The sequence below is a fragment of the Meleagris gallopavo genome, chromosome 3 (genome assembly GCF_905368555.1).
Source record: "Meleagris gallopavo chromosome 3, MGAL_WU_HG_1.1, whole genome shotgun sequence".
Taxonomy (NCBI): domain Eukaryota; kingdom Metazoa; phylum Chordata; class Aves; order Galliformes; family Phasianidae; genus Meleagris; species Meleagris gallopavo.
The window spans coordinates 50,001,130-50,020,457 of NC_139406.1; the positions used below are offsets into that span (position 1 = coordinate 50,001,130).

Sequence of the window (19,328 nt, forward strand, 5' to 3'; positions counted from 1 at the left end):
CCAAATCTCTTTCATTCTCTGGTCAGATAGGCTGAAAGCTTGTCACTGAGGCAAGCTCAACGTTAAGTCTCCAAAGAGCTTGTGCTTTGTAATGTATTAGTATGTATTTCTCTGTATTAAAGAAATAATTCAAAACATGCATTAATTCATCTCCATTCTTTATTAGCATGCTAAACTTTTCATTTGCATATGGTTTGGGGAACAAATTGGCATATAAGCCTTTCCTTTTTTGTCTGTAAATTAGTAATTAATTAACAAACACCTACAGCAGACAAGACAAAGCAAATATATGGAAATCAAAAGGTCGGTGTACATTCATTTTTTCTTCAACTTCCCTGATGACACGGAAGAACTAACTTCATGGCAAGAGAGAAGCAACCAGAATTTGAGGCACTTACCTGAAGAAAGGCATCTGGACAGTTCCATCCCAAACACTTCAGGTGTTAACACCCATGGTCTATCTACGCACGATGATGGCTCACAAAGTAGTACTGTACTTCCCTAAGGCATCCATGTACCTCCTTGTTGATGCTGAACATCTGCACCCCTCCAAGCCTCCTGCTGCTGATGGCTTGTGGGCTTTTTCATTCTTGTCTTTGCTGCACAGCCCAGGGAATTGGCTGGCTTTGCCATGGTGCCAGTAGCCCCATCCGGTACCATCTCTGCCTTTGGCTGCCCAGTCTGCTCTTATCTTTTCTTCTCAGAGCAGTTCATCCTGCCTTAAGAAGAGATGGGAAGAGCCTGCTGGGCTATGCACCAGCACCATAAAGGTAGTAAATAGATTTTCTCCTCTTCTGGGGAGAAAACTAAGGGAGAAACAAGCAGTGAAGGTAAGTGAGGAAAATCGTCTCTCTCCTTGTGGGTCACAGGAACCCACAATTACTCCTGTGGAAGGAATAATGCCATATACACACGAGATAAAGGAAAGGACGGCAACAGCTCTGGTCATGAACAAAGGAAAAGGACATTTCACTTACTTGTCCCCTGATTTCCCTCTGTCCATTTTGTGGAGATTTTTTTTCTTTTTGGGACATCCTGGCTCTATTTGTGCAACAAATCGCCAGGGCCTGGGCTGATGATCAGATACTGGCAGACCAAGAGCAATCACAGCAGTTGCAATGAAACTGCTTCTTGATACAGACATTGCCATGTCCCATAGCCACCACTCTAAAAATTTGCCTTAACGCTCAATATGAAGTCTATCTTAAATACTGGTGCCACAGTGTTCATCATTCGGTTGACTCCAGTGTAAAATTAAAATGTTAATTTTAATGCACATATCAGTTCTCTGAAAGAAGGGTAATGCATCATCTATAGTACATCAGTCAAAATAAGGTAGTGGACAGTGATTTCAGGTTGCAACCCAAACTTATTCTGCTAAATAGCTGAGTTGCTGTGTCATTTGCAGTGTTATGCATTTGTACTCATGACCATCCTTCAATGTAAAACACACAGATCTAAAAGCAGCTACAGTCTAATGGTAATCAAACAGCCAACTCACACAACTGAGAATGCTGCAAACATCTTTAGAAAATTGGCCAATGCTTCTTTATTAATAAGAGACAGAAAGTAAAAAATACATTCAAAAAATAGTTTCAAAACCAATTTATGAAGCAGACACACCAAAAAGAATCTTGCTACTCTGAATGATATTTTCTTAAACCGTTAAAAGTACTTTAGGTAAGCTAATGTAACATCTGGCTGTGGTACCTCTTCCACAATAATGGTAAAAGCAGCTTTTTCAGGCATTTTACTGCAATTTATGCTGTTTATGGGTCTTACTTTTTTGGTGCATTTTATTGTAACTTTATGTCACTTTAGTTTATAAAACCTGCACTAAGTCAACACAGCTCCACTTAGCAGCTACTCTGTTTCCTTTCAGAGGTAGCATCAAAGTAGTTGTTCTAAATCCCAACATGATAAATATCTAATAGAAGCCTGAAGCTATCCCGGTGCTATACAATTGGTGATGTATAATTGAACATTAAATAATCCAAGTAATAGAAGTCGTAGGTCAGCTGTCTCTCCTCCTTAGACAATTCCTTTAAGTACTGCCTCACTACTTCTGCACTTGTTCTCTCATCGGAGGAATGTCTGTCTTTGAATCTAGGAAACTTTAGCTCAGCTGGAGCTCCTACCAGCTGCAAAAAGTAATTGGCGTCTTCTTCCAGAGTTTCAAACTTTCCTATAAAATCATAGTTGATGAGGCAGGGATAGCAGAGCTTACTGACTTGCTCCCAGTGAATGTCCATTCCTACTGGACGATGGGAATCTAACAGATACTGGATAAACTCCTTGAACTTAACTCCTGATCCTGTTTCCAATGCCTCCTCATTTGCATTATGTCTATACTTCTTAATTATTGCCTTCCCAAACACTGGATGGTAATAGCTATTTGGATGTTCAAACTTATCCCTGAAGGCAGACACCAGTCTTTCCAAAGGATCACGTACAAATATAGTCTTGGTGTACGTGTTCAAACGTGTGTATATTCCTCTTAGGTCATAACTGTCCAGTTTCCTTAGGTGCTTTCCATAGTGCACATCATCATGGGAAATATTGCGTACCGAAGTGGCCAGTCCATTGAGTACCATGAGGACCCTTTTCCAATTGGAGCAGCCTGCTTTTGGCACCTCGCAGTACAGGACCTTGTGCCTATCCTCCACATAAATTCTGGACACTATGTGCACCAGGTGAGTTCTCAACTTCTTCATACTGTTGTATTTCTTGCAGAACTCATATAGGAAGGACCTGCGCTTTTCCTGGATGCTATCGACATCCTTCCACTGGTCACCCGTAACCAAAGTCTTGTTCAAAGGCTGCAACAGAGGGGGCAAATACACCTCTTTGAACTGGCTGAAGGGTGACTTGCTGATCTTCTGCTGGTCAGAAAGTCCACTCACCAAGGAGACAGCGACTGCACCAAAAGGGTCGGCCTTACCCTGCCATTGCCGGCTGCCCATCATGGCCACCTCCTGCCTACCAAGTCCAGGAGGAATGTGCCTGCTCTGCGCCGCTTTCCTCTGTGTCTCTGGAGGTGGGAGCACAAAATCCTGCAAACATGGAAAAAAACAGATCTTAAGATGCAGCCACAGCACAGCCAAGCCCTATCACATTCCAACAGCGGCACAGACAGTGGTGCGCAAGCAAGGTGCCTTAAGTACTACAAACCCTATTTTGAACCACTTGATCAATACATCTAGTTTAGCAACAGGCTGTGGTAATTACTGGAACACATACATACTTGGCAGTGCACAGCACGTCTTCCTACAAAAACAAATAGCCTATACCAAATCTTTCAAGACATGGAGGGATGCCAATGTTCCCAGCAGGGATGGCCGCCTACTCCATGCCTATTACCTTTACCCTCCATGACAGCACTGGTTGAATTACAGTGCTGCTAACAGCTTTCTAAGCTGAGCCAACTGAGCCAAATGTTGAGTGAACCTGCTTTTACCAGTGTGAGCTGGAATCTCTGTCCCCCAGTGGCTGCAGAGCCAGTGCTGGTAGTGGGGAACCACATGAAGGCTCCTGAATAGATGACATCAGTGCCTTTGGATAGGGAAGAGTGACAGCTGACCCACTCTCCAAACAGTTCCTCTTCCTGATCCCTATGGATAGGTCATGGAAGCATTGGACTGCATGCTTATAGATAAAGTGTTACATACAGAACCTCCGCTAGCTGCAGTCACAGCCAAAAAATAAGTGTTTTCAAAGCTTATTCCATCTGACTTATTTAAACATCAACATTAATGTCACCAACTAACTAAACATCAACTAGTGACCCTGCAAAGAATGTAAGAAGATGAGACTTTCCTCCCAAACATTTCTTCTAGTGTCGCCAGCTTCCATGAAATCCACAAGCTGCAGGAACAGCAAAGCTCAAGTCTATGTTTTGCGGTCAAATTCTACAAATTATCATGCAAGTCGACTGAAGACATTTTTGCATCTTAACTATTCTTGTTCTCTCTTCTTGAGTGGATTCTATTGTGTTTACTATAGCTTGTACACTTTTGCCTCCTTTCTGCAGGGAAGCCTGCAGCACTGGGACATCAATAAACTGCCTGTTTCTTTGCACTTCTGAAAGGGAGGATACTGGTCAACATATTTTTAAATATCCCATGGCAAACACCAGGTAGCCAGATGGACACCCATACACAGACCATGTGATTTCATAGGCCTAACTTTTTTGGAAATCCACACAGAAAGATTCTTATGCCATAAAGTGATTAAACATTTACTGGAAAGTTGATTTGCGGACTAGCAGACTCTAAGCATGGAGCATTGGAGGATAGGAAAGTTCACCGACCAACTCAAATAAAGCTGTTAACAATTCAGAGAAATAATGTAAGAAATGGTAATGCATCGAACACAACTTGAATTCCAGTTTGAGATAAAGCCTATAGAAAAAACTGTCAGTTTGAAGAAAAGTTAGCCTATCTTAACACATATTAATTTCCAATGAGAAAAACTAATCTGGGGGGTAAGGCCATTGGGTACTGCCACAAGCCACAGACCAGCAGACTTTGCTTTCATTGAATGGAGTAAAATGATTTTTGTACTGGTGAAAGCAATAAAAAAAGAGAGTCATGAAGGACCTGTACATCTAAGGGAGCTCTCCTGTGTCAGTGTTTTCAAACTTGCAAAAGGATAACAGTTTTTTCAGTTTGGCCTGATCTGATTTTTCTCATATCGTCTAATTTTTGTGATCTAATATTTCATTATTTAAACAGAAGAAACACGTGTACCTAGAGATCTATCCCTTCTGCTCTAGGATAGAAAGAGTTCAGGTGTGCGGTTGATGTATAATAACAGAAGGTAGTGCTGGTACTAAGAGAGGAGATGACAATGATAACTTACAAATGCTACTGTAGAACCAGAGACCTACAAACTATTTGAATTTTTTAACCTTATAAGTAACTTTAAAAGATGAAAATGAAAAATATGTGCTACAGAGAAATCTAGCACTCAATACTGGGCTCAGCAGAGACAGGAACGAAGTAATCAAAGGTCTTAAATTAATCAGTGCAGATCTAGGGTATTTTATAAAACAGAAGACAGTCCTCTAAAACTGTGACTGGACTGTGGTACCCCAATGCAGAGAAAATTCAGGAGAAGGCAGAAGTACATCATGACTTCCTATGCTATGTAATCCTAGTTTAGCAGTCTATTTCTGAGGACATGTCAGTACAAAGACACTTAACAATCAGAATTTCAAACTAAAGTTGCTAAAATGAGCCCAACTCTTCAAAGGGAGAGTTCAGCTTCCTGAATTAAGTCTGTCATCCAAAGCCAATGAAAGATGCTTTGGTTCCACTAGGCCAGGATAGAAGGGTAAAGACTGAAAGGTGGGTGGCATGACTTCATTCCATTTCAAACAGCCCACCTATGGTGCAGGACCAACCTCAGAGAACAACCTGAGGAGATATCAAAAGAGGACTGTATTTCAGCCTCAGAAACTGTGAATGCAGCTGTAGGAACCTCTACTGAAGGATTTTTCAAAGGATTAGAAGACTTCATAGAAAGATGGGCAAAACTATTCAGAGAAAACTCGGGAAACACCCTAAAGGGACAACGTGCACAGTGGGAGTCACTTGAAAGGGGCTCCCTCTCAGCAAGATGAGGCAAAAGAAGAATCGGGGAAAAAAAAGCCCCAAACAGATGGAAAAAAAAGGACCTGGGGAAAACCAATGGAAGTTCTGAGGGGGGAAAAAACTAAGTAGGTAAAATACTGTTATTTGCTTCCCCTCTCCACTTTCCCTTCTCATTCAGATACATTTCCCAAAGTGAATACAACAGTAGTGACTAATAAATGTTTTTATAAGCTTCATAAGGGTTGTGTGCTTGCAGTAAATGCCAACTCTAACTTGCTATATTTAAGAATGGGAACAGATAGCAGATAATGGTAATTTTCAAAGGCATGCATAGCTGTTCCACTGCCAATTGTTACAACTGAAAAATAAAAAAAAACAAGAACTGTTTATACATTTGCCTGAGTAACTAGGCTAGTAACCTGCAAGGGTAAGATGAATGAAGAGTTGGATAAGGCTTTGCATTTGATGAGAGACATCTAAATAGAAAGTTTTTTGGGAAACTACCTGTTCAGCTAGATGTTGAATAAGCAAAACTACCTAATACAGCTCTAAAATGCTGGGAAAGGATTTTAATGTTTTGTAATACCAGGCTTACATGAAGTTAGGTGCTTTCTTTGTCTTACTCCTGGCACCAGTGGTTTTTTCAGCGCTCATTTTCTGACACTGTAGAGATCTGAACTTCCCCATGCTGTGCTGACTTTATTTTGAAGAAGGAATGTGAACATAAGAAAATTCCAAACCAATAACCATTAAAAAAAAAAAAAAAAAGAAAATATGGCTATTATATTTACCTTCTTAACAGTGCAGCAGTGCAGCAGCCCACAACTGATGGGCATCACCATTTTGAAACCCGCGTGAACCAACAGGCAACAATCAGATAATCCTCTAGCAGTTACTAAATCTGGCTCCAGACCTTCCAATACAAATGGTCCTACCAAACTCTTCCAGCCACGTGTTCAAATGCAGGGATGGCCACTCATGGCTTTCTAAAGAAAAGCTAAGCTTGGGAACCAATTACTTGGCATGGGAAATGAACACAATGGTCACCTTGGATAGAAGCGTGTTTGACTTGAGACATTTGACATTTTGTGCAGCAAGCTGCACATATTTCATCCAAGAATTAAAATCCAGTGCACCCTTGACAAAGGAGTGCTGCCTCCTTTGTTTGCATTAACACATTTAGAAGAAAGTTAAGAAATGGCCAGGAGTCTAATTTAGATGAGTATGCACATGACATCTGTCTCGCTTTAGTTGGGCAGAAGCAGAAGATAGATTTAAAATTTGTATTCTTTCGAATACAAAGAAAAAAGGAATTTATTAAGAGTGTTAGTTTAATGCTTGGCTACTGGCAGGCAAACTAGTGAAGCTGCTGAAACATAAGGCATTTTTTTAGGTCATTAATGGATTTGTTCTGCCATTTTTGTTGCTAAAGATTCCCTTCCTCTCCTCTATCAACAAAATGATTTTCCTCGCTGTAAAAATAAGTAGCCAATTCTTTCTCTTACACACATCAAAATTGTCCTTTCCTTTAATACCTTCACAAGCCACTGAGGTAGAAAAGACTGACTACTGCCAAGAATGCTTAAGACTCATCCAATTACGCTTTGTAGTGGTTTTACAATGCACTTGTGGGATCTCATCTAGACAGTTCGCAATTAGAGCATCCTGCCATGCAAAAAAGATAATAATGTATTGAAAAGGATGATATTCCAGGGCTGATTTGCAAAGATTTAATGGCCTGTAGTGCAGACAATGCAGTGTTTCCTAAACGTTTTAGTGCTGGATCTTATTTTTACTAACAAGAGTAATAAAATTAAGTGATCCTAACAGAAAACATAAGACAGAGAACAAAGGAAGAATCTATTCTATTGTGTTTCTTTCTATGTAGAAAGCAGATGCAGAAAGAGTCTTGTCTGAGACATCTCATTTTTTTTAAATTTACTCTGTGATTCCCTGATAAGTGAGCACAGGGAGAACACCTTCTTGATCTAGGTCTTTAGATGCAGGCAGCTTCAGTACCAAAGGACTTCAAAGAAATATCCTCTTACTTGGATTGGAGGTGGGTGTGAGTCTTTGAAAAGGTCATACATATTTTAAGTAAATTAGATTAAGGTTTAAACTAACAAACCTTCCACCTAATTGAACAGTTAGGAAGGATTTTTCCAGAATTATAACAGATGATTCAAATTCTATTTGAAATATAAGGAAAACATGAGTGTCTGTTCAGCCTGGGGAAAAGAAGACCGAGAGAGGATCTGATAAATGTTTATAAATGCCTAGAGGGAGATGGGAGGCAAATGGATGAGGTCAGACTCTTCTCAGTGTTGCATAGGGATGGGAGAAGGAGTAATGGCCTAAAACTTGAATATAGGAATTTCTGTACAACATATGGAAGATCTTCTTCACAGTAAGGGTGATAGAGCACTGGAACAGGCTGCCCAGAGAGGTTGTGGAGTCTCCTTCTATGGAGATATTCAAGACCCATTTGGACACCTACCTATGCAACCTGCTGTAGGGTACTGACTTTAGCAGGGGGTTTGGCCTCGATGATTTCTTGAGATCCATTCTAACCCCTGCAATTCTGTGATTCTGTAAAAATTTGGAATGATTCAATCTCCAGTATGCCAGTGAAGCCCGGAACCATTAATACTTTATGTGTAAAAACGTGTATAAGTATATATTTGCTATACTCATGTACGTGCAAGTCTCCTTAAGCTTGCCAGAAGAATGGAACATTCTCAGCTTTTTTTTTGGTGTGTGTTAGAAAAGGATTTGCAAAGCATAATTCAGAGCGATCAGATTCCTCTGCTGCAATGCTAACACAGCTAATAAGTAAATATGCTTACAACTTTCTCATATCGTAGAAGCTGCATAGTTTAACATTGTAAACAAAGTCCTACATGATTTCCCAATGAAGACACTGGCCATAGTGATAGGTAACTCTGATGAGGTGTTTTACCTTCTGTGCAATGCAGATAAACCCTAGGATTCATCACTTATGCTTAAAACAGCTGCTCCGGAGACAGGCACCAGTAACTTCTCTCTTTGCAGTTACTCCACTGCATGTTTTTGTCTTACTCATTTCAGGCAGTTCACTACATTCCTCGCAACCAGAGGTATTCCTTGTGAACAGTGCAAGTACAGTGGAAGTACTTCTGTCAGAGATGTATAATGTTGCTATGTGGTTTATATGCAATTCCATTATGGAATGAAACAACTGTACTTTGAACTTTTCACAGTTCTTTCCACCCCTGAAATTCTCAAAAGATCAAAAAAAGTAGCAGCAGGCTTAATGTTTCCCCTGGGTTATGGTCTAGGAATATTTCTTATGTAGAGTCACTAGTTGCAAGCCTGGCAGTCAATAACAGTAGATACAACATATTCCTAAGAGATATATACTCCTAAACTTACTTGTACAAAACACCATTGATATTACTAAATTAGCTTGGGGGAAAATAAATTAAAAAAATGAATACATGAGGTGCTCAGAGTTTCCTGCAGAGACTAATGGAGAGGCAAACTTTGTATTTTGTAGATGAAACACAATCAGGTTCAAGGGAGGTACTTGTGAACACAACACCAGACACAAACAAGAAAAGCTTATTAAAGTAAGAAAAAAAAAATACTGCAGGTAAGTTTTAATTAACAGATACCAGACATTTTGAGTGCTGCTCTACAGAACAGTTTTGTGAATCAGTGACTATTGCCCCTTGAATCTATCAGCAGAAAGCTAGGCATCTCACTGCAGCGTGACTGAGAGTTATGCCAAGGGCACAGACAAAGTGAGTGAGAAAGAAAAGGTAAGAGGGAAAGAGGCTTTTTTTTTCTTTCTTTCTTAATTACTTTGTGTTTGGTTCTGTTCGGTTGTGTTTTGTTACTGTTGATTGTTTGTTTTGCTTTAGTTTTAAATGTAGTATGGCCCAATGTTGCTGAATCACAGAATCGCTAAGGCTGGAAAAGACCTCTAAGATCATCTACTTCATCCATCAGCCCATCACCACCACGACCACTAGCCATGTCCCTCAGTGTCACATCTATCCTGTTCTTGAATACCTCCAGGGACGGTGACTTCTTGGGCAGCCTGTTCCAACACCTCACCACCCTTTCTGAGAAGAAATTTTTCCAAATATCCAACTTGAACTTCCCCTGCACAACTTGAGCTCACTCCCTCTCATCCTACTGCTGTCACATGGGAGAAGAGATAGACCCTAACAACACTACAGCCTAATTTCAGGAAACTGTAAAGAGCGATAAGGTCTCCCTCAAGTCTTCACTTCTCCAAACTGACCTATCCCAGTTCCTTCAGTCGCTCCTCATAAGGCATGTGTTCAGCTTCCTTGCCTTTCTCTGGACATCATCCTGCATCTTGACCATCTTCCTTATACTGAGTTGGTGTGGAAAAAATGTGGAGAGAACCACTAGCCTAGAGCTAGTTTTGGAAAACAACCCAGACCCATGGGTCATTGGGAAAGAAGAGAGGCCTAGAAAGGCAAGATAAACAGCAGCATTATCAGGGCAACAGTAGTAATTCTTTCCCTTCTTAGTAAGGGGACAGAAGGAACCCATTTGTCTGTGTCGAAGAAGCCTACGAGATACTGCAGGCTTGGCACTGGGCTCCCCTCCTCTCCCTGCCTCAAAGTGCAGAAAGCACAAAGTCACCTGTGCTAATGAGGCAAGACAGTCTGCACCAGCCACTTCAACAAGCTGATTTATATAGTCAGCAGCCTGGATGAAGGAAATTAATCTCTAATTTGACTTGCCAATTCTTGTTCAAATCTGGAATTAATTCCCCCCAGTTTCCACCCTAACATTCAAAACGTGATTTTTCTAAAACATGTTCAAAATGGGATAAGAAAGATCAAGGCACTGTTAATAGAAAAAGTTCCAATTAAGATGCCATAGTTATCAGAAACTAACACAGTTTGAGTGATAGATTAAAAATTTACCAGGACAGTTGGAAGAAGTACTGAAAACAAAAACAAATGCCCTACCTTATTAATAACAAAGAAACCACTGTCAAGGTTGATCAATGGCGATGATAAATTGTTTTCTGGATAATGCAATGCTGATGCTACTCCACTAGCTTTCTGACAACAGTTTAATGGGACTTGTCCTTCACAGAGTAATTTACAGACTTGTAAATAAGTAAAGATGTTAAAACCCAGACTGCCTGTATTTAGACAGGGGCTGCACTTAATTTGCATGGAGTGCTTCTCTCTAGTTGTGTAGCTAAAATGCACTGCTATTAAAAGACAAATTTCAGATCACAGACCATTTCCATCACCATATTTAGCCTTAACACATTCCTATGCAGTCACATTCACTTTGGGAACAGGTTGTTCAGTGTGTTCAACCAGTATTTAATTCTTAGCTCAGTCCTCCTCCTGTGTGTCCTCTTAATAAAACCTAAATCAGCCACTGCAGTCAGTGACCAGAAAGAACGATGTTGTGCTAAAGCAGCTTAAATAACCTGAAATTCAGAATTGACTCAGACTAAAATAATACTTGTTCAATGAAGAAGAACATTATAAAAAATACTTTAGGGTTTCACTGGCTGGAAGGTTTAATATTAGCATATGGAAAGTTTAAATTTGACGACGACGCTTTCAGGTAATCACAAAATATTACATATGGGTCTCTTATTTAAGTTCATTAAATAATATTACTGTACCTAGTTTCTCATAATTTAAAGCACAGAAGCAAGACAAGTAATCTAAACAGTATCCTCTGTTGACATGTAATCCTAAAAGTCATTACTTCCAAGTACAAGATAACTCATATATAGAGTCATTTTACAAAGAGAAAAATAAATAATGTCTCTTGCTCATTCACAGCTCAAGTCAGATAGGAATTTTGAGTACACTTGATATTTTAAACAGTATCTGTTGTTTAAAATAAAGGAGTTAACACTGGAGGCTAGATATCAACATCTGTTAATCCAGAGGAATTAGGGTCCTTGTCCTGGCACTTGGTGACCAGCACCAACACTGCATCAGGAAAATCTGATTTTCCTGGGCACCACCTCTATGAACAGATTCACTACGTAATTCTCCAGAAGCTGATCTAACTGCTGGGCATTAACTGCAGAGGTTTATTAAATCTGCAAGATCAGACCAAAATATCGGCTCCAAGAAGTGCAGTAATCATCAGGTAGGTAAGCTTCCCTCTATAGTTTACTTTTATCTACAGGAGGGATACAATGGAGGTCTTAAAGGTAGCAGAAGTTCTGTGCTTTAAACAGAAGACAGAGCATGGACTTCCTTATCTCCAGCATCACTGACTCAGTTTTCACAGATATCCCAACAGCATTTTAAGATCTCTCAGTATACTCATACCTCATGCAGTACAATCTGGCAGGTGTGAGTTTTCCCAACAAGTTGGTCATTTCTGGGTTCCCACCACACTAATATACGTGAACAGGCTGGCTCAGTGCTGCCAACACTGGGGCACATCTGCACCCACAGAGCAACAATCCTACAGGGCACAGCTACCTGTAAGGTGATGAATGAGCAGAAGTTACTGAAGACCTGGACTTGATGGTACAATTTCAGTACATCAGTTTCCTTCTTAACCTGCCCCCCACCAGCTACTGTGAAGACAGCTACTTACTAAGAGTTGCTTAGATGTTTGTTTTGAGTAGCCAAATGCAGAGTTTGGATGCCTATTGAGATATTTGGAACAATAAAGGGAGCGTATACTGTGAAACAATGTGACTGTAAGCCCAAAAGGCTTCAAGTTGGGAACCAAATCATTTCCCCCAATTACTTAAGGGAATTACTTTAGCTGCAGACATCAAGCTACAAGCAAGCTGCTCACCAAGCCATTCTCATAAGCAGCAAGACAAGCAGTGGCCTAGTTCTGCAGGGGTTTCAGTCACATTTCTCTCCCAGGCCAACACTTGCACTTTCTGCCTATTTCCAACTGGTAGAAGTGGTCAGTGTGAATACAGTGGTTCACCAGCTGTATTCCTGCTTGCTGGCCAACCCTCTGCCCTCTCAAGAAACAGATATGGGATACGGCCTTCTGTCTTTCCTTCAGAAAGGACAAATTTTCCCCTCTTCTTTTGTTACTATGTCAAAGTTAGCTAAAATTGGCCTTGTTTTCAAGCCTTATCTCAGGAGGATTGACAAGGAGAAAGCCTGGCAGTGTGATTGGAGAGGTCTCCCCATGGAACTAGGGGCATTTACAAGCAGAGACATGTAAAAATGAAGATGAATAAACAAGTGTACTCCTTCACCACAGACCAAAAAAAAAAAAAAAAAAAAAAAGAAGAAAAAAGAAGAAAAAAAAAAAGAAGAAAAAAAAAGCCTGTAATGTAGTGCTTTACTTCTGCATACATGGCAATATTTCTCACATTAGTGGCTGTGGTAAGATCCACAGGGATTTTTTTGCTGGTAAACAGAATCCATTTCCATCTTGTCTGCAGGTAAACACACTTATCTTCCAACATAAACAAGACATTGTGCTCTTTTAGAAACAGTAAGAAAGGTTTCAAATGAAACTAGGTTCAGTCAAAGAATATTAATGTATATTCAGGCATGAAGAATTCAATTTCCCCAAAATTGCTTTGAAAAAGATGGTAAGATCTCTAGAGGTCTTAAAACACTCTCTATTCAATCACAATTATCATTTTATTCAAATTAGATGACTTTATTGGTAAACAAAAAATAAATATAAATGTGTATAGCACTCTACATTGACAGATATCTCAAATCTGTATTTGTCTACATTCATACACTTTTAAATAAATTCATGTGTTCAATTTTACAAAAATAACCATTAATACTTGAGAATTGATTACAATCATAAATTACTGTGGAACAAAATAGGCTATGAATTTACAAAGGGAATTATTTGCTGCATACTCCCTCTTGACACTAAAGTTCCTATTTTCACAGGAACAAATTTGTGTTTATCACAGGTAAGAGAAAATACTCTTGTTTATTCTGTGGAAGTTTTTTGGTCTAGCTGTCCTCTTGGTATGCGTGTCAGCAGTGTTACAGATCATCAAAACACTAACTAGTTCAACCACTGTCCTTCTTTCAAGCAGAAGAATGATTAGAAAGGACTGTGCTGCAATTAAGGGCAGATGCATGGGCCAGAACCACAGTGTTTGGTTTGTAACTTGGAGAAAGTTTTTGACCTTCACACTTCATTTTTCAATGTCTGCAAAACAAGGAAAGATAATAATTGCCTACCCCATGTGAATATTGTGATTTCCAATTTCTGATTAACACTGGTAAAAAAAAAAACATGCCATTTTACAGAGTGAGAGGGGACTGCCAGAAAGCTGAGAGTCAGGATTGCAACCCAACTTCTCAGCCGTTCTGCCTTTCATTCCTCAAATCTCATGTCACTTTGTTCATTACTTGTGCTCAGTGTTCAAAGTCTTAGCCTGCTGCATAGTCTAATCCTTGCTTTTATCACAAGAATCATCCTCAATAAAATATATTCTTATCTACACATGCTGCATATATATTCCTGTTTATACAGCCCAAGAGTCATAGAATGTTTTCCTCTAAAAGTATACTGAAAACGTTCTCAAATAAAAGTATCTGCTGTTCTTGTTTGAGTTACATTCTTCTCTTATTTTTCTGAGATTCACCATTTCAGTACTACGCAATACTTCATAACTGAATGATTATTGTGTTATCTGAACTTGAAGATACTGGTATCAGAATCAGATCCAATCAGCTTGGAAGAAAAAAAGCATTAAGTGCACTGCAAACCTGAACAACTTTCCCTATTCAGCTTTTGTATCTGATCACATACTAGGTATCACCAGAGGGTTGTGCTGCCATTCATGGAGACCTCAACATACTTGTGAAAGTGGTTAAATAGAACCTCATGAAATTCAGCAATAGGAAACACAAAGTGCACCTCCTGGGGAGAACAACCCCAGGGCTGTTTAGTTTGGGGAAGAGGAGGCTGAGGAGGAGACCTTGCTGCTCTCTTCAAATACCTGAAAGGTGATTGCAGCGAGGGCAGGGTTGGTCTCTTCCCACTGGGAACAGGATGAGGGGAAATGGCCTTAAGCACCAGGAGAGGTTTAGGTTGAATATCAAGAAAAATTTCCTTACAGAAAGGGTTGTTAAGCACTGGAATAGGCTCTCCAGGGAGGTGGTTGAGTCACCATCCCTGGATGTGTTTAAAAACCGTTTGGATGTGGTGCTCAGGGACATGATTTAGCAGAGGGTTGTTAGAGTTAGGGTAGTTTGGTTAGGTTGTGGCTGGACTTGATGATCCTTAAGGTTTTTTCCAACCTAAGCAATTCTATGATTTTATGAACTCTGTGCCCTATTACAGGCTGGAGGCTGACTGCCTGGAATAGGACCTGGGGGTTTTGGTCCTGATTATGAGCCAGCAGTGTGCCTTCATGGCAAAGAATGTCAACAGCATCCTGCGCAGCATTAGGCAGTGCATTGCAAGCAGACTGGGGGAGGCGATTCTTCCATTTTGCTCAACCCTGGAAAGACATCTGGAGTATAGGGTTCAGTTCTGTGCTCCTCAGTAAAAAAGAAACAAGGATATAATCAAGATGGAGCCAGGCTCCTCCCACTGATGAGGAAAACACAAGGTGGACAAGAAACAAGTCAGTGGGCAGTGATTATAGCACAGGAAATTTCACTTGCATTTAAAAAAAAATGCTTTTCCTCTGCAAGGGTACTGAACACAGACAGATTCTCAAAGAGGCTGTGCAGTCTCCATTCTTGGAAATACTCAAAACACAGACATTGTTCTGGGCAACCTGCTCGTGCTAACCCTGCTTTGAGTAAGGGGGGGTTGGATCAGATGACCACCAGAGATACCTTCCAGCCTCAACTATTATGAAATTCTATAAAGAATATGGAAGCATTCCCCTTGTTTAGTGGGATAAAATGCCGTAGTTCTTTTGAATCCTTTCAACATCCTAATTTTGGAGGAACAAAGTAACAATGAGGAATACGATGTCAAAGCAGGAGAGAACCTGTACTTGGAAGCCACTGTACATAGATTAAGCTTATCCTAGCTAGGTCATCTAAGGGGGTGAAGAAGAGACGGAAGAGTACCACAGTAGACCACAGCACTGAATAAGGAAAAGAAACTGGAGTGAACTGTCTTTTTCCATCTTGACAGGAGTTTATTACACCACATTGCTACCTGAGACCTGAAGAATGCACACGTCATTCTCCAACATGATCTGCACAATAATCTTATACTGACATTTAAGAGAAGTTTTTTTGTTTTTTTGTTTTTTTGTTTTTTACTTTGGCAGATGTACAGTTACTCCTCATTCAAGCCTAGGTCTATCAGGTACACTGCTACATTACAGCACTTTCTGTGATATTGTATCTCCCCATGTATAGAATGGGAAATTCTCTGTGACAGAGATGTTCAAAGATTAAGAGAATGATACAACATGCAAGACAGTTCGCTTTGAGGAAAGAGCTCTTAAGGGACAAAAATGATAGGACATATTATGAAGCTCTTCCAACAGCCTCCTGACCCAACCAACAATTTCACCACAAAAGAGACAAACAGCTGAAATTTTTACCCAGAAGTCTGACCACACAAACAACTTCAGCTTCAAAATGCAAGTATGAATACTGATAGTACTCCAGAGCTTCTAGGAAGCACTAGGCAAAACCACACGTAGAAGTATAAAGGAAGACCACAACGCAGAGCGATCTGAGCGGTAAGGATGAAACAAAGCGCTGCCTTCAGACACACTTTGACTGGCAGTCTGCAATGCCTTTTATAGCTGAGATGCTCACACAGTTAGAAGCCTGTTCTTGCTTCCTTGCATTTCCTGTAGCAGTAGTTAACATGTTACAGTTAATCTGGCTGTAGATTGCTGCCAGGATTTACCCTGAAGTTGCAAAGGTAGTTACAAAGACTGGATGACCCTGCTCAGGTAGGGCAGTAAGTGACTACTGCTGTTACACGAACATGCAACATTTAAACCACAAAAGGGTGCTCATGGAAAACCAACAAATAGCTCAAGATGAAAGCAAACAGAAGACAGTAAAACTGGTAATTGTGGACAGTGGGGTTTGGAAGCAGATACTGTCATCATAATATGTTTATAGAGTATTTTTCCAAACTTGTTTATAGAAGGAGCTAAGAACCACGAAGAAAAAGCAGTGGTCTTTAAGATGTCTGAAGTCCCAAACCCCCATCTTTATCCATTTCCATCCTTACCCTGTTTCACTCAGTTCTCAACAAGACATCTCCCACCACTTGCCCCTTCGCACTCCTGCTCTGTTGAGTTGTAACATCATTCATCTTTTGCAGAACCTCACTGAGATTTCTGGCAGCCAGTTTAACTCAGTGCTGCTTTACTGGCATGAAAGACAACTACAAAACTTTAAGCTGGGAAAGTACCTTATCTGCATATGAAATATCTAGTTCAGTGCAGGGAATAAAAAGAACCTTCTCAGGGGAGGTACTCCATTAAGATCAACTTTAATTTAAACCTTTTTATTGAAACAATATTAATTCAAATCATACATGCAGTGCTTCTGCAATGGCATTCAAAGTTAGAGACGTGGAAATAAAATGGTTTTCTAAAACATTCTTCCATTTCCTGGAAGTTCAAAGGAAGTTTGGAATTAAGCATCACCAACTCCACTGGTATCCATTTAAAAATTAACGTCTACCATTTGTCCACAGATCAACTTTTTATATCTTTATTTGGGTATAGTCTTCACATATGACAGTAATGGAATTTTACTGAAAAATTAGATGTTTGTTTGCAAACTGCACAGAGTGGCTCAGCAGTTTGAGGAGAAGGCAGTGGCATGCAGAAGAAGACTGAGATCAGGTACACAAAGCATGGGACCTAGTCCACCTTTTGCAACTTCAACAACCATCCTTTTTATCACAATCCACTCTTCCTCAGGGAAGGTCAATGCCCTTAACTAAGCTGATTCTGTCACAAATAGTACAGAGTTAGATCTCCAGACAGCCAACCACAACCCTGTCAACGTTGCCTCAAGTTGTGTTTTAAAAATACAACTGCCCCCCCTTCTGGCCAATAAGGACATCCCAAAGTGTTTTCACAAGGCATTTCAGGCTAATTTTCAAATGCAATTTAGTTTATGAACGTTAATTAGACTTGTTTTAGGATATAAACTCCCAGCCAAAGCACACAACTTCCATTAACTTTCAGAACATTTTTACATTTATTTGGGGAAAAAAAACAAAGATTACTCTCTTCCTGATGGAATGCTAAGTTTGGGGCTAAGTATGTTCACTCTTTAATTATTTGAGACAACAGGCAGCTTCCAACAGCTCTGATGGAACAAAACTATGGTTATTATTTGATGTTGCAGGACTAGGCTTCCCACAGGCTTCCAGATTGGCAGGTCCTTACTGGGTCAGGAGCCATGCCAGCTCAAGACACTGCAAGTGAGTAACATTTGCTCAGTGCTGTGCCATGGCGGGGGAGCACTGTCAAAGCGAAGATGTGCACAGCTACCTTGGATGGTCAGTCACCTAATGGGCTAGTCCTCCACCTAGATCATCAGATAATAGCCAGGCATGATGCCAATGCCTCAACTGATGGCTCGGAAGGAAGATTACTTAACGGAGGGCTATTGCACATATACCAACGTTTTAGTGATTGCTTTTTAAGGGACTTATAAATAAATCTCGCAAACAATACAAATACCCATTTATATAGCATTCAGATAACAGCATTCATTAAAAGGACATGGACCTGTGAAATTGTAACACGTCCTTTCTTTACAAGTCAAGTCCTTCCAAGAGCATATTCTTTAGGAAAGCTATCTTCCCTACTCTCAACATGGTGCAGGGAAATTTAACTTCAGTATAGTTTCTTATATCCTTTTCATGATGCTGAGACACTAAATGATATATAATAATGATCTTCTAAACAGTTAGTCCCGTCTGATGCAATAAGAAGGACAAGATAAAAACCACCTCCCCAAATACTTTCACAGTTTAGTGAGGCCTCAGGCAAATTCACAGCAGAAATGAAAACCTGAACAAAGACACCATTTACATGCAACAAATTTCATACCAATAGTTTTCTGGCTTTTTTTTTTTTTTTTTTTTAAGGAACATTAGCAAACTATTGCTTATTTGAAAAAAAACAAAACAAAACAAAAAAAAGTGTGCTACAAAATTTGACAATAGTGGACAAATTATCTATCGCCTCTGAGCTCACCATTAATACAATAAGTAGATGCAGTGAACTGCTTAAATGGTAACGCTTAGGTTTAAATAAGAAAAGATTGCTACTCTTATGAATGTGACATCTCTGCAGTCAGGAAATTGTCTGATCCATAATCCCTAACATACCTATGTAGTTAATATCAGACTGTCCTGTGAAGTTCTCCTCTTTGTAATTCCTACAATTCTTCCACATGAAAAAAATTAAGTGACAAAAAATACAGAAGTGTCAAAGTACCTGCATAGTTATCTGTTGCTGCAATTTTTCTCCAGACACTGAAAGACAAAGAAAATAATTAGTCTGACATATTTTAATGAATATGATAACATACTCACGCAAGAAACACTGTAGTCAGAAACAACAAAGGAAAAAAAATTGAATGTTATAATTAAGAAATAGAGTTTAACATGTACAAACAACTTGTAACTTCTAAATGGAAATCCATCTTAAGTCAAAGGAAAAAACAAGCTCCTCGTGATCAAAATGTCATAAAAATGAGACTGATGCAGGTATCCAATTTTGCTAATCCTGTACCCTACATGGAATTACAACATACA

At 39.8% G+C, this 19,328-nt stretch overlaps 1 protein-coding gene across 5 annotated transcripts in view; it reads right to left on the bottom strand.

Moving 5' to 3' along the window:
- Positions 1–1,525: 1,525 nt before the first annotated feature.
- CHST9 (carbohydrate sulfotransferase 9) overlaps positions 1,526–19,328 on the bottom strand; it is an 88,261-nt gene continuing 70,458 nt past the window's right edge. For 4 of the 5 annotated variants that reach the window (XM_085220934.1, XM_085220933.1, XM_085220932.1 and 1 more), the window contains exons 4-6: positions 19,009–19,046; positions 11,930–12,085; positions 1,526–3,053 (exon numbers count right to left, since the gene is read on the bottom strand). In XM_085220934.1, the coding sequence (XP_085077060.1) occupies positions 1,956–3,053; positions 11,930–12,085; positions 19,009–19,046 (1,292 nt within the window). In that variant the 3' untranslated portion in view covers positions 1,526–1,955. The remainder of the gene's footprint in view (positions 3,054–11,929; positions 12,086–19,008; positions 19,047–19,328) is intronic. The other variant, XM_010708851.4, reaches the window with a different exon arrangement.